At 47.3% G+C, this 15,420-nt stretch overlaps 5 protein-coding genes across 5 annotated transcripts; 3 read left to right on the forward strand and 2 right to left on the reverse strand.

The window, feature by feature from the left end:
* Nucleotides 1-902: 902 nt before the first annotated feature.
* BHQ10_003935 (uncharacterized protein) lies at nt 903-6,812 on the reverse strand (the record flags this gene model as incomplete). The annotated part of the gene is made up of 8 exons (XM_040876246.1): nt 903-1,884; nt 1,941-2,544; nt 2,594-2,803; nt 2,858-5,162; nt 5,217-6,350; nt 6,409-6,574; nt 6,672-6,694; nt 6,753-6,812. The coding sequence occupies 8 exons, from the start codon at nt 6,810-6,812 to the stop codon at nt 903-905; spliced, it is 5,484 nt and encodes a 1,827-aa protein (XP_040732439.1).
* Nucleotides 6,813-7,799: 987 nt separating this feature from the next.
* Nucleotides 7,800-8,781, forward strand: BHQ10_003936 (uncharacterized protein; the record flags this gene model as incomplete). The annotated part of the gene is made up of 5 exons (XM_040876247.1): nt 7,800-7,907; nt 7,975-8,006; nt 8,128-8,226; nt 8,301-8,385; nt 8,464-8,781. The coding sequence occupies 5 exons, from the start codon at nt 7,800-7,802 to the stop codon at nt 8,779-8,781; spliced, it is 642 nt and encodes a 213-aa protein (XP_040732440.1).
* Nucleotides 8,782-9,330: 549 nt separating this feature from the next.
* Nucleotides 9,331-11,692, forward strand: BHQ10_003937 (uncharacterized protein; the record flags this gene model as incomplete). Its single annotated transcript, XM_040876248.1, has 3 exons — nt 9,331-9,377; nt 9,431-9,466; nt 9,535-11,692. The coding sequence occupies 3 exons, from the start codon at nt 9,331-9,333 to the stop codon at nt 11,690-11,692; spliced, it is 2,241 nt and encodes a 746-aa protein (XP_040732441.1).
* A 386-nt stretch (nt 11,693-12,078) lies between these two features.
* On the forward strand, nt 12,079-13,596 carry BHQ10_003938 (uncharacterized protein; the record flags this gene model as incomplete). The annotated part of the gene is made up of 3 exons (XM_040876249.1): nt 12,079-12,388; nt 12,462-12,563; nt 12,611-13,596. 3 exons carry the CDS (start codon nt 12,079-12,081, stop codon nt 13,594-13,596), a joined length of 1,398 nt encoding a protein of 465 aa, XP_040732442.1.
* Nucleotides 13,597-14,221: 625 nt separating this feature from the next.
* Nucleotides 14,222-14,827, reverse strand: BHQ10_003939 (uncharacterized protein; the record flags this gene model as incomplete). The annotated part of the gene is made up of 1 exon (XM_040876250.1): nt 14,222-14,827. The coding sequence occupies one exon, from the start codon at nt 14,825-14,827 to the stop codon at nt 14,222-14,224; it is 606 nt and encodes a 201-aa protein (XP_040732443.1).
* Between the last annotated feature and the right edge of the window lie 593 nt (nt 14,828-15,420).

A 15,420-nucleotide genomic window follows, 5' to 3' on the forward strand; every position in this document is an offset into this window, starting at 1 on the left:
AGAGTAAAGTTAATACATGTGTGATCATTACGAGATTTGACATATGATGGGTCTCTATAAGGTGACGGTGAGATCTCTGGAATATGATGGTAAGGGTAGGGGTAGGGGTTAATGTAGTAGTGCTTTTGATATATAATAATAATATTACTATAATTATCTGTATATTTATAGTTATATATTATATTTTATATATAATTACAAAAACATGTATTATAGCTATAAGACGCGTTAATATTCCTGAATATACATAATACCCAACACCACGTCTACCATTAATCTCGTATATACGTAGGCTCGTTCGTAGGTAGATTAAGGGTTAGGGGGATTCGCGCGCTATTTTCAACACTAGAATAAAGCCTCGTACGTGAGCAGGTGTCAATTAGATTGTCATCTTTTTCAGTCATAGTGAGATATCGATGGTTTATAATATGACAGCAGGCTTACAGAACACATTTCTCCATCACTGGGCAATTACCAGGTAAGAACCCGTCACCACGCTCTTACAACAAACCACTATTTGCCGCTATTGGTAGGAAGTTTCAAAAAAGAACTATCTCTAGGCGCACCCAGGTAGTGACAAGATGTATACGCAGATAAGAAAGAAAAACTTCATGGTATCGAATCATAAACACACGTATAGTACGTACTTCGAATCAAGAAACTCTTCAAAATGCTTTTACGCAGGATATTCACAAAAATGATCAAATAGGAGAAAAAAGGCTCTACGATACTATCGACAAAAATGGTTCTTGTGCACGTGAAGTCGGGATATAGAATTCATAAAGTGATGCAAAAGTCAAATGAGAGGGGGGTTTTTTTCGTAGCATATTCGTATATCCTCGCAGTCAAGTGTAATGAGACGATGCAGAGATATAGTTGGCTTGGGTGTCTCTTGAAATCTGCTAAAAAGCATTGAAGTTGCCATTATCCTTTCCGGGATGTCCATTAGAGCCCTGTCCATCATAATGCGACTGATAGAGAAGCGCCTCCTGCGGCCATTCCTCAGCGGATATTGGTCGACGCGAGGTGTCGAGCCACGATTGATTCTCGGTCGAACTTGTAACTTGTGGACCTCTGCTATATTGTTGTTGTCGGCTTGTATCATTTGGCGCACCACGTGGAGGGCTGGCATGCGAGACTCTCGAATCTTGGGACCCAGATGTTGACGGGGGCGCTACTGCGACGGATGGTACATTTCTTACAGGAGAGGCTTCATGAACCCGTAAACCCTCATTGTAGCCTGTCTGACCGAAACTCTCTCCAAAATCAAAGCCGGCATCTGGACTCAAGACTGGTGTCGGGTTCTTCTCCCCTTCATAGCCTTGGTGCGTGTCGATGGACAAAGGCTGGGGTGTCGATTGTTCTTGGTTTCCACGGGAACCATCATTATTTGCTCTGTATTGAGGATCGTTGAGTAGATCTTGGTAGTGCTTTTCCTCCTCGTCTTCTTGCATTGTGTACGGTTCATCAACAAGTTCGCGTCTTTCTTGTCCCGGTGTCGGAGCTACCCGCGTGCTAGAATCACTATCAGGGACAAGCGTCGATCTTCGAAGACTGCTGCCTCCCATAATGCTGCCCGTCTTGGATCCTCTGCTCATGCGGCTCTGGAGCATTTGGGGGTCAGCTCCGTCGGCATCGCGAATACTGAATTGAGCTATCGTGCGCATCTTTCGTGTCACCCATGAGCCAAGAATCTTTCCACGTTGTTTTTCTCCAAGTCGAGATCGTGGAAAGTCGCCATAGGAGACGAAGGCCACGATATCTATGACAATCTGATGATCATTGAGAACAGAATTGACAATAACAGGGACCAGAGAGGCCAGATAAGACTTCCTCGTAACCTCAACAAGCACAACAACAAGTCCACCAGCTTGGAAGACGGCACTATTAATAATCGTGTTAGTTGTGTTTTTTGAGATGGACTAACGGGGACTACTTACCAACCACCCGGAACAATGTTGCGATGGCATTTCTCCACAGATGACTCAATATCAGCAGGGAAGTGGTTAAGCCCATTGATCTCGAACGTTTCTCCAATACCGCCGAGAACAAACAAGACTTGCATCTCGACAGGCTGACCACCTGGACCAATTGGCCGCGTTACTGTGTGAAGGAAGCCAATATCACCAGTGCGCACATATTGTACAGAGGTGTCACCGTCAAAAMCCCTGCCGTTGAAACGCTCGAGATCGAATTCCTGTTTGCTGCCGTAAAAGGCCTTTGCGCATGCGTCGGACTGAATCCAGATCTCGCCGTACTCACCCACACGGCACAAAGTGCAAGTTTCTGGGTTTACAATTGCAAGCTGTGTATTGACTGGAACCATACCGGAATCTTGCAGACGCAGAGCAGTTGGGTCAAGATCTGGATCAACGGGATACACCATMCCCCGTCGAAGTGCCCGCAAATCGAGCCATAATTCGATAGGCTCAATGCACATGTAAGATCGGGAAGCAACCATTGGATTGAGAACATGAGAGTATATCGTATTGATTGCCGTTCGGTCCAAAGCGGTGGCTGCGAAGTGTAGTCGAACCTTCTGGTCTGCAGAGTAATGAGGACTTGTTCTTGGGGTCTGAGTGAGCACACTTACACATATCAACCTTCGGCCTGCCGTCTGTGGCAATCATCAGATTCTTGAGCTCTTGGAGCTGGAATCCCTTTCCAGGCATGGCACTCATAGCATACTCCAACATCTGACCAGTGGCATATGTATCCTTGATCTTATATCGTGCCAAAGCGACAAACAATGATGCGGGGTTCTGTGCAAAATCGACCGGTGACACGAGATATGTCGGAGCACCTTTGTATCATTAACCTCAGCTCTCAAAAAACACCAAGTAACTAATAGACTTACCAACATAAACTCCGAGGAGACAGGTGTGTAGAAACCCTAAGCCAACGGTACTTCGAACACTTCCCAAAACTGGTCTTGCACTTGTCATTTGACATGTCTCTTTTTGAACTTTACACATCGCCATCAATGTGTCATGATTCAGTTGCACTGATATACGTCTCTGGTCGGCGGTCCAATGAGTCCAAATAACAGCGGGATGATTCTCCTGTAGCCATGTTTTGTTCATGGTAAATCCAAGATCGCGGCAGCCATGCGACTGCTTTGGTGGCTTAGTAGTGTTGTAAATAGCCGGTACCCCGATACGGAGAACTTGTGCGGACTGTTTGATGTGTTGAGAAACAAGCTTCTGTTTCATGACGTGATCGACATCGGTATTAACAAGTATTGCTTTGACCTTGAAGTCTGACACAACATGGAGAAAAGCCGGCGCATCTTCCGGTAATCGATTCTGATCAATCGGTGCCATAGGAATTGCAATTGCGCCGAGACATAAACAAGCATGGACTGCAAAGACATACTCTTCTGAATGAGTATACATCAACACCAAGTGATCGCCTGGCTTGACTTTGACTTTGTTCTTGAGATATGAAGCCACAGCAGCTATTTTGGTATCGAACTTTTTCCATGTGACACCTTTGCTTTCTTTGCCACGACCATCTATGGAGCAGTAACATAGCTCTTCCGCTTGGCGCGTGACACGCCATTGGACTAGATCGACGATGTTTGTAAAATTGTTAAGTGGCGTGGAAGTCCTATCGTCCATAACAATGTCTCGATAGTCTACCCCAGAATATTGTTTCTCTTCCATAGCCAGAATCTCTTGCCTGGAATTTGACGACATTGGTGACCACATACCACCAACGGGGTCTATACCGAGCGGCAGGTTCATCACAGCACGTTCAGCTCCAAACTTGACATGCACACAGGGAAGAGTGCCGTTGTCAAACTCCTTCCGACATAGCATGTTTCCAATCTCTCGTCTGCCGTTTTTAGTGACGCGAGGAAGAGTGTTTGGAGCAGTAATCATAACGCAGTAGACACGGAGATGATGTTCCTGGTAGAGGACTTCTATGCAACGCTCTGCCAGTGATTCGAGGAGTGCCACATCTAACTGTCGCGGTGGGCCACCGGAAGTTGTCGGCGCAGTTGAAGCGGTGTATGACTCCAAAACAACAATAGGTAAATGCTCCTCATTAACAAAGACATCGAACGCAGAGCAATCGTTAACCTTTGGCACATTTCTCATAATACTTATAATCAAATGCTGCACGAAGAAGTAACGATGCTCAACAATCTCTTGACCATGTTCCACCCATTCAACCTTCTGCCTAAGCCTATCTTCATATAGGCCAAGGACGAATATTTTCCCTTCAATAACACAGCCTAGAAGACCAGTTCGAAGGAACTCCGGCTCTACTAGGACAGGAGTAGGGTTTCCGACCTCGAACTTGTAGGGCCGGGCGTGGAAGATGGTTTCTGTATGTTTCGGCAACGCCCAGAATCCACCAGACAAAGACGGTGAGTCAACCCAGATTTCTCCAACGACATTTGGGGTGCATAGCAGATTAGTTTCGGGATCAACGATTGCAAGAGTAGCGTCGGGTAACGGATATCCAAATGCACCCACGAGCACACTATTTGGACGAGTCTCAGCAAGCTTTCTCGCCTGTTCTCCCATGGCTAATACAACAACCTCGTTAGATTTCAGCGCTTCCTTATCAAGTAGAACTTCTGCCAGATCATTTGTGGCTTTCTTCTTAGGAGCAGTTACTGGAGTCCCTCCAATCAAACTGCTGCCGAATCCGTCATTGGTATCAGTCTTTTTTATCTCAGTTTCTTTCAGCTCTGGCTCCGCGGGATCCAGAGGATGGGTCAATGGGCATCCCATTCTCTCCTCACCTCCCAACCAATCTCGGACACTGATTACCATGCCTCCGTGCTCAGGCAGACATAACATTGGAGCGACTATTTCCCGCGCACGCGGATTTCGCATGGGTCGTAGCCATCTATCTGCTAGAATTTCATGAAACTCAGAATCGACTGTGAGTGTATCAATCAGACAAAGCTTCACACTCGAGAAGTTGGGCTCGACATTCTTTTTGAAGTGCCGAGTGACTAGCGGCTCTTGCTGATAGTTGTATGCGACGCGCTTCAGGCCCGGATAGTCGGCAGCCATGACAGTAGCCCTGTACTTTGTGACGAGATGAGCGTAAAGACCGGGGGTCTCCACTGCTTGTGCCTCTAGATATACCGTTGTGTGTCCACCGTAAACAGTCAACAAGACACCTAAAATCATTCCAATGCTCTGTCTTGGGTCAAGATAGCTGAACAATATCTCACTGTGGCTGCCACTCAAAACTCTAGGCTGTGCAGCAGATTTAGAGCCGGGCACGGTAGCCACGATGGCACTAAGGCAGGCCATCTGGTGCATGATTGTCCGATGGCTCATGACAACCCCACGCAAGTCTCCGGTTGGTGCTCGTGAGAACTCAATATAAGCAAGGTCAGGCACAATCAAAGGCGGGACATCTTCTTTTTTCTTGGGGTGGTAGCTCCCAAATTCGTTTGTCTTCCACCATTCAACACCTCTTGGCCATTGCAGCTTCTGAGTTGTGATATCCCTTTGGAAGTTTTTCAGATTGTTCTCTGTGGTCAAAGCAAGATGGGCTTGCGTCGATGTGAGGATGACATTAAGGCTTGTGTAGTCATCTACGTTATTGATGGGGACGGCCACCACTCCGGCGATGAAACAACCCATCAAAGCCACAGCAAATTCGATAATCTCGGTATCACGGTAGATCAGTGCCACACGATCGCCGCGGTATAAACTGCTCTTGTCGCGTATGATTTGGGCAACCTTTTCCGCCCGACTTGCTAGTTTGTCCCAAGTGATAGATGCAATCTCTTTGCCTTTCTGATCTAAGACCCAGTAGGCCGGTTGTTTCGATTGTGTCTTGGCGCGATGTCTAAGGACTGCCGGCAGATTATCGAACTTGGACATCATGGTATTGGGATCGTGCGGGTCGTAGACGGAATTAGGTATTTCTCGTGGCTCTAGAGGGAGAAGGTGACCAAGCATGCTTCCCGGTGCAATTTCCGAGGCTGGCATTAACGGAGGCGCCATGTTCGCTGTCGGCGAAAATGCATCAGACTGGGAATATCGATGATACCCGCCTCCATAACTATTCCTATAATCTTCATTCTGATGTCCAGCGAAATCCTGAAAGTAGGCTTGCGAATCGAGTAGCGTCGACTGACGAGTTGGACCTCCGTCTGGATCGTAGACGCCGCCATCGTAAGGATCGGCCGCTTGACCCATATGGTCATACTGATTATTTGGATTGAAGGCATAGCTTTGGCTCATCAATGTTGCTGTTCTCGAGTCTTCATGGCTAACGTCTAGTGTATTGCTCTGGCTCGTTTTGGGAAGGAAAAGAGAATCTACCGACGCTCTGGATGCGGCGCGAAGGGGAAGTTGGAGTGAAGGCGTTCTCTGCAAGACGTAGAGAAATGAGTAGCTGCCAATTATGCCTGAGTGATAAGGCACTCACCTGTCTAGCAATACCTGACGAGCTATCACTCCCGACGTCTGGATACCTTCCAGAGTAGTCATCGGTCTGACCTCCGGGACCTTGAATGGTAACGCTCGGCGCCTGGAGCCCATTGTGACCGGGTCCGAGAAACTGCGAAAATAGAAGGGTGCGCCGCTTCTCGTATCTAACGATATGTTAGCTAAAACCTCCAATTGCTTCGTCATGCCCCGCGCCGGGAATCTGGAGCGACCGATAACGGCGAGCGATGAGGAAATTCGTACCCCTTTACAGTAATCTCCTCAGCCTATAGTCAAGATTTGATTAGTGTAAATCTCTCTAGAGGATTAGATCGAGTCGCGCACCTCGAGTTCTCTGTCAAGCTCCTGCAACGCATGTTGCAGTTCTGGATTGTCTTCAGCCATTATCCGCCGCGGCCGTGATTCAAACGCGAATATAAAGGGTCATTTGCAAGCGCGTAGAAGCACACTCTGCTTCGTATAAGTTATACACCATCAAAGAACTGTTGATGGTAGGCAAACAATGCAGAAACGTTGGGAGTGTGAGGTGGCAGTTCTTTACATAAGGTTGTCACTGACTAAAAAGGTCTAAGTTCTGGTTGGCGCTGATTTGCGGGCACAGTGGTTCTTGGGGAATGCGGCAGCGTCACCTGCGCCTGCACTAACGGCACTATGCCGAGCTTCACCAATGACATGCCCGCCGCCATCGACTGCCAGGGGCCGATTGACGCTGTGGCTTGTGTATTTTGAAGACAACTAAGCAATGGACTGCTGATCTGTGTGTTTTTTGGCACAAGAGGCAAATTCTATATATTGTATGTACATGGCTGAGTTGGCTAGCAAGTGGACAGCCTTCGAGGATATACATTGAATTGTACATACTCACTACTACAGAGTATGTTGAATTCACAACTAGGCACCGAGTGGAGGTGTAGACAAACGCAAAGAACAATAACTAAAAGTTGCATTTCGCGAGGTATTTTTTGACTCACCAGAGTATACATGAGAAGGGTGGTGACATAGATAAGAAAGTGAGTGATAGTCTTGTACTGTGCAAACTTATAGATTGACTGGGCCAGAATGTGTCATACTCAGCAGTGGCTCTGCCGTTTAGAGATTTGGGATTGATCAGGTGTCAAGGCATCAAGGTATCAAGGCATGACGATAAACCACGCTAGTCTGTTCAAGTAGACGTATCTTGGCAGAGTCCCGCCGAGGGAACCCAAAGTCACTTGACTCTTAACTTGTTATTGGCTCTGGTAGACCCACCCCACTGGGCTTTCGTTAAGCGAGACACACCTCCAATTTCCTTCTGTTAACCAGCGAACATTTCATCGACCCGACAGCAACGCTCGACGCTCAACAACACATTTTACGACAAAAGCGTCCATCATGTCCGACAACGGTGAAGTCGAGGTCGAGAACCCCTCGGGTTACTACCCAGCCCTCCCCAAGGATGTCCAAACCGACTCCGTCAAGTTGTTCGGAAAATGGAGCTACGTGAGTCGTCCTGGAAAAATCGTGACGATGGGGTTTGTGTCGAGGCAGGAGGGCTAACAACAACCAGGACGATGTTGAAATCAGAGATATCTCTTTGACGTACGTGAAACCGCGATAGCAATTCCAAATCAGCACAGCACGAAAGAAAAATATACCAACAAATTTTTGATCGTTATGGAAGAGGGGAATATTGGCTAACTCGACGATTTTTTCGATACAGCGACTACATCCAGATCCGTTCTCCCGTCTACCTCCCTCACTCCGCTGGCCGATATGCTGCTAAGCGTTTCCGCAAGGCACAATGCCCCATCATTGAGAGGTAATTCGAAACACCTGCGCCCTGCGCTTGATTGCACAGTAGAAGGATACAAGTGGTTAACACGACATCTGCAGATTGACCAACTCTATCATGATGAACGGTCGCAACAACGGAAAGAAGATCTTGGCTGTCCGCATTGTTGCCCACACTTTCGAGATCGTACGTCTACAATACCCTTCATATCCTGAAAAGGCAAATTAGCCTTTCGGAGCCAAAATCGATTCTAACAATCATCAGATTCACATCATGACCGACCAGAACCCTCTCCAGGTTGCTGTCGACGCCATTGTCAATTGCGGTCCTCGTGAAGACTCCACCCGTATCGGTTCCCAGGGTACCGTCCGCCGACAGGCCGTCGATGTGTCCCCCCTCCGCCGTGTCAACCAGGCCATCGCTCTCCTTACCATCGGTGCTCGTGAGGCCGCTTTCCGCAACGTCAAGTCTATTGCCGAAGTTTTGGCTGAAGAGCTTATCAACGCTGCCAAGGGTAGCTCCAACTCTTACGCCATCAAGAAGAAGGACGAGCTCGAGCGTGTTGCCAAGAGCAATCGGTAAACGATTTATTCATGTGTGTTTGGTTTACGCGTTGAGGGTATGGACGGAGTGTCGTCTTTTATTAGGGTTTGGTCGACTCGCATGCATCTATTGAGACTGTATCTACGGAACAGTCCATGAAAGAGGAAGTAGGACCCATAAAAAGTAACATGGATAGCTTCTTTTGATGTAGTCGAGATGTTCTTATGAAAAACTTGATCCTTTGTTCAATAATTATCAAAATAGTCAAGTGCCTCTTTCAATATTCTGCTGTCCTGGTGGTGATATATTTGAAAATGGTCAGCAGAGTGTTTCCGATCTATAAAAAATGCTTAAATAATCCACGTAGCCCTGTCAAAGTCAATTTCAATGGGCAGGCCTGATATTGTCACCCTGATCAATTGTCGATCTGATATTGTGGGCGCCTCACCGCCTCCAATCTCTGCGCGGGAGCCGCTATCGATACGGCAAAAAAATTATCTATCGGCTTAGACAAAAATATTCTTAACGTCGGTCTTCTGTCAACAACAGAAATTTGCGCCGCAATACAATTTGCGAAAATATTGCACGATGGTCAAGCGAAAGCTGGCCGCATTGGAGAAGGTTGAGGCGGATTTGTGAGTTTCCAACACTGAAAAGTTTTAAATTCGATCTAATCATTTTTGTACAGGCCCAACCTTCAGCAGAAAATTCGACGAGATTCAAAGTACGAAGATGCCATACGTAATAAATCTACAGATATAGAACAACGAATGCTAATGACTTGTTGTTTAGATCATACGTTGAGGATTTCCGTTCCCAATACTATCAATATGAGAACCACCGCGAAATTTTCATCTCAAATCCGACTTCCGCTGAAGGAGGCATCATATCGCTGCGCGACTTGATAGATTTCATTTCGCACGTCGCAGATTGCTATCCGGATATAACAAAGGACTTTCCGCAGCAATTAATCGATATGCTTATGGAACATCATGTGGTTCTGGGTCCCGAACTGCGCGAGAAGATTGTCGGAAGTTTGGTACTTTTGAGAAAGAAGGAGGTCATTGACTCGGTTACGTTGCTTCATACCTTGTTTCCGATTCTTGTGTCGACGCCGAGCAAGACGCTGCGTCAGTTGTTGTTTCAGAAGATTCTCTCTGATTTGCGGACGTCGAATTCTAAATCTACGAATCACAAGCTCAATCGGGCTATGCAAACGGTCTTGTATAATCTGGTGACGTCGGATCGTACATCTCCCAAAGCCCAATGGGCGGTCAAAATCACGAGGGAGTTGTGGAGAAGACAGATATGGACGGATGCAAAGACAGTTGAGGTCATGAAAGAGGCCTGCTTGGCGCAGAATGAAAAAGTTGTCGTCGGCGGTGTTAAATTCTTCCTCGGTGGAGACAAGGAGAGAGAAGAAATGGAAGACGAGAGCAGTGATGACGACGGCGTCGATGTCGCCAAGTTGAAACATCAACGTGGTATCAACAAAAAAACCAAAAAGAAGGCTCGCCAGCTTGAAAAGGCCGTTGCAACAGTGAAGAAGAAGGAGCGCAAGAAGAGACAGCCTCATTCCCTCAACTTTTCTGCATTACATCTCCTGTACGATTCGCAGGGATTTGCTGAGGAGCTTTTCTCAAAACATCTGCAGAACAGCAAGTCGAAGCTGAACCTAGAGCAAAAGCTTTTGGTCTTGCAGTTGGTGTCACGTCTGATCGGTCTTCACAAACTTACGCTCGTTCACTTCTACTCCTATTTTCTGAAATACCTCACTCCTCGGCAACCCTCGGTTACCTCGTTCCTCGCGTCGCTTGCTCAGGCGACACACAATCTTGTGCCACCCGACGAGCTCGAGCCTTTGATCCAGAAAATTGCGAATGAGTTTGTTAATGAGGCTTCTGCCGGAGAGGTCGCTGCAGCAGGTCTGAATGCTATTCGTGAGATTTGTGTCAGACAGCCTCTGGCTATGAATGAAACGCTACTTCAAGATCTAGTTCTGTACAAAAAGAGCAAAAACAAAGGTGTTATGATGGCTGCAAAGGGTCTGTTGGGTTTATACCGCGATGTTGGTGCGGACATGTTGAAGAGACGTGACCGAGGCAAAGAAGCATCCATGGCTTTGAGTGCCGGCGAGAAAAAGGAAATTCGATTCGGTGAAGAAGCCGTTGGCGGAATCGAAGGCCTTGAGCTGCTGGCGAAATGGAAAGAAGAGGAGAGAAGGAAGAGGAGAATCGAAGAAGGTCTTCCCTCTGATGGCGAAGATGATGAAGATCTTGAAAAGGAAGAAGCAGCAGGTTGGGCCAATTGGGACGTTGAAGATGATGACAGTGATGACTCTGAGGGGTGGATTAATGTGGAGAGTGACGCGGAGATCGAACTAAGTGATTCCGACGACGATACTCCCCCATCCAAGAAAGCAAAACAGGCCATCGACGAGGCAGAGAAGAAGACAGAAGAAACAGACGCAGATAAGCAATGGACCCAGCTTGCTACAAGTCGAATCTTGACACCAGCTGATTTGGCTAAGCTGGCAGAGCTCCGTTCCCAAGCCGCTGTGGACTCCTTACTCAATTCACGATCCAAACGTGCACAAAAAGTGCAAGAAGCTATAAATCGTCATATCGACGAGCCTCTTACCGCCGCAGAGATCGAAGGACTCGCATCACTTTCCAAGGGCAAATTGACGAAGGAGGAAAAGATTGCTCACGCCAAGGAATCAAAGACCGATCGAGATGAGTTCAAGAGCAAGACAGCTCGCAAAAAGGAGAGGAAAGAGCAGGATGGGAAGAGTACAACGAACAAGGAGAAGGCTCGCAAGAAGAACTTTTTGATGACGTTGGGCAAGGCGAGAAGCAAGAATAAGCGCAGTCTGGTGGAAACACGGGCGGTGCTGAAGGCGCATCATGACCGGAAGAAACGAGGTGGACGACGTGGAAATGTTGGTTAAGGTTTTTTGCTACTTATAGGGATAGTATATAGATTTAATCCTTACAAAATATAAATTCTGCGTCCAGCGTCCAGATGTCTATTTGTGTACTGTTTTTGTTCAGTGGTGAGATGGAGCACGCTAACAACTCCCGCTGTCATCTCAACGTCTAATTTATCACGTGGTATTTCGATGTAGTGACCTTGGCATATCCTTCGACTTCAATGCATTCATTTCATGATACGAGGAAGCCAGTGAGCCATAGGATCGGCGCAAAATATTGCTACAATCAATTCCAAGCCATCCATGGATCCGAGAAGGATTTGCAGCTAGATGTTGAGTAAAATCAAGGCAGGATAGGAACGAGACCAGTCTTAACAGGAACATACAGAGTCGACATCAAAACCATGGAATTCTGTTTCATCAACAACAATAAACCGCTCGATCGGCGCTCGCAGAAGCTAGTACGGCACCATGCGATGAAGGGAAAGAATACCGGCAAGACCTTTCGATTACGAGGGCACAAGAGACAGCAACACAAAGATGAAATTCAACTCGACCGCTGGACGACTGAAGGCGGGAAGGGGCGACCACTATTGCCAAAATTTGCACAAGCCAACAGTCTCTTACCCGTCAACCCCTTCCCAGGGACCGAGTTGACTTACTTCACAACTTCCATAACTCTGACACCCTCAGTGCGGTACTTATTCCACGAGTGTACGTCGCATTTGTGCTCTTGCTCCTTTTCGAGATGAACATCAAGAGTATTGACCATGGAGACTGTCTGTAGTCCACAATGAAGTGTCCAAAAAGCTCTACCCTCAGACCTTCTGCCGACAGTCAAAGGAGCTTGAATCGAGTTGGTTCGAGCTTGTGATAGGAAACCCGAGCGGTAAGAATGCAAAGCGGTATACTGTTTTAATACTAAAACACTTACAGTTTTCCACTGCGCCATGGCTGTCACAAGAGCTCGTATATCTCGACATCAGGGTTACAATGCTCAATCCATTGAGTCGAATTCTCATCTCATACAAGCCCTGCGTCTATTGCGTAATGACCTTGAATCGAGCTTCAAGCCCCAGGATTCTAGTATTGTTGTGGCCATCTCACTTGCCATTTACGCCAACATTAGCGGCTCCTTCAAGGAGAGTCTGATACATCTACAGGGCTTGAAGCTCATGCTTGAAATGCTACCCGGGGGACTTGCAGTACTATGCCAGAAAGCTCCAGAGTTGGGTAACAAGATACGCCGCACTGACCTGGAACTTGCGCTCATGACAGGAACCTCGACACGTTTTGGTTCTCAGCAATTGACGACGCCAATGCCTCTTTACGTTGTTCCACTTTACGACAAGAAGTCATCCATTGCTTTGCCGGACTCATTGAGTGAGGCCAGTTTGGAGGTCCGTTCTGCAATGGTGGACATGCTGGCGCTTTGCTCTTATGCTGGCAGTGCGCAACTCAGTGCCTTTCAGTATCAAGATCTGATTATATCAATCGGCCAACATCTGAGTGACTATGCTCCGCTCAACGGTGAGCGGCCGCCACAACCGCTAGATGACATCTGCCAGCTGGGTCTCCTTGCCTTTATGAGCACATTCCTTAGTCATCCTCGTGAAGTACATCCCACCTACTTTACATTGCTATCTGATCTCTTCCGAAGTCGGCTTGAAGTGTTTGGTTCACTACCCGACAATAAATCCTCATTGTCTCTCTGGCTGATTTTCATCCACGCATTGTCGTCGCCGAACTATGAAGAGTGCTGCCAAGCAGACTCATTCGTCGTGATGAATATCCGAGCACTGGCTACCACACTCGTCCTCGAGACGTGGCAAGATGTTGCAGGTCACCTAACCCTGTATCCATGGGTGGCAGCGTTCCACGATGAAAAAAGCAAGAAGGTCTGGGATGCAGTCTACAAATGAAAATTTGGTATTTAATACTAGTGGTCATACTAAATATACATACACCTTCGTGGCCTTCGGCCGACCTTATCCAACGTCTAGGATCTTGCCGTGAGACTCCCGATGTCAACGCCATGGCCTAAGGATTCCAATCGTTTGAGCAGATCATCCCATACCCGTTTTTGTGTGCGCTTGCCGGTCTCGTTCGTTACCCAAGCTGGAACAAAACGCCTGTCAATGGAGCGATTAGCCATGATCCATACTTAACACTGGAGCAAATACGATAGGGTAGGAGGAAAGGAACCGTACTCTTTGACTTGGCATTCCGAACAGTATGCGCCATGGCTTTCTGATCCGGCGAAAGCGGCTTGAAGGAAATTTCGGCTTCCCTGCTCGGACGTTCTTGCTAGGAACCTTCTCATCACAGCCATCATCATCCTCAGGTAGATGCTTCCATTTCGATCTAGTTCCGAATAGCATAAGCCGGGGCTTACAGCGTTTATTATAACGGCGGTGTTGGAAACGGGACGAAGCGAAGCGAGTTGGCGAACTGCATATATTTCCAGAAGTTTGGTGGTAGGGTATCTGGAAGCAAGCATGTGTCAGCCAAGGGGTCATCCGCCGTAATACAGTATGAAAGGGGTTCTCACTGAACAAAAGTTCCGAAGCTCTTTTTATTGCTCAGTGCATCAAAAACGTCACCCTGGAGACTTTCTAAACGATTTTCCATATCAGACTGGAAAGCCGTGTTGCTTGACACAATCACCAGATGTGTCTGAATTCCCAATCTGCTTGCGGACTCCTGAAGCTTGGGCAATACGCGGAAGGCGAGCAACATAGTGGAAATAACATTGACCAAGAGAGAATGCTCTAGACCCTCAACCAGTTCAAACTTTGTCATAACAAGTCCTGCATTCTCGATTATAGCATCCAGTCTATCGAGCTTGTCGACGCGCTGGGCAAACGCTTCGACTGAATCTAGGGACGTGAGATCCAGCTCCCAGACTTCGCCGATATCTTTGCGACCGGTCTCACTCTGGATCGTCGCCAGTGCGGCCTTGCCTTTACTTGGTGTCCTTACTGCCATAATGATGCGCTTGGCGCCCAGGCGAAAAAGATGCTTGGTACATTCATACCCCAAACCCGTGTTGGCGCCTGTCACGATGTACGTTGCGTCTTTGATATTGGCTGGAGGGTCGGGTATGGGAAGATGAGTGTACTGGTCTCGCACGAATGCGAGGAAGCTAGGCATGATGTCGACTGTGGTTTCGCATATGTAGAATCAAGCTTCTGTAAGAGAGGCCTTGTATCAAGAAAAAAGAAGAGGCTAAATTCTGGTTTAAATCAAGGTTCTGGTTTCCAGGCAGGATTTACATCCTCTTTTATAGACAGCTGCCTGTCTCACTATCACTACAAATGATGCTTCTACTTCTCTTGATCAGGCATCTGATACTTGATCTTTAATCCATTGGCCAATCAGAAACTCCGTCCAATCAGAGATGTTTTTCCGAAAATGGAAATGATGATACCCAAGATGGTTAGCCCTATATCGAGATCTCCAGAAGCCGAACTCCGATGAACATCAGCGGCATTTGCGGCGTTTGGAAGGAATATATTTTCAACGATTTGTAAAGATTTCACATGTCCGTCAGCTCAATTGTACTATTGCTTGCCAAAAATCATATTAGACCAGTTCCGCAGCCACAGACAATCCGCTGGATCAGCATAAAATTTCCCGCCGAGCAGTCGAATCATCTCCCACTTTTCGTCCATGTTGCGCGCGTTATAGATCAAGGCCACTGGTCCCTGTCTCGAAAACGAGCGCATTCTGTGCAGAGCCCAGAC

This window comes from Talaromyces amestolkiae (assembly GCF_001896365.1).
Source record: "Talaromyces amestolkiae strain CIB chromosome Unknown scaffold6.1, whole genome shotgun sequence".
In the NCBI taxonomy this organism is placed as follows: domain Eukaryota; kingdom Fungi; phylum Ascomycota; class Eurotiomycetes; order Eurotiales; family Trichocomaceae; genus Talaromyces; species Talaromyces amestolkiae.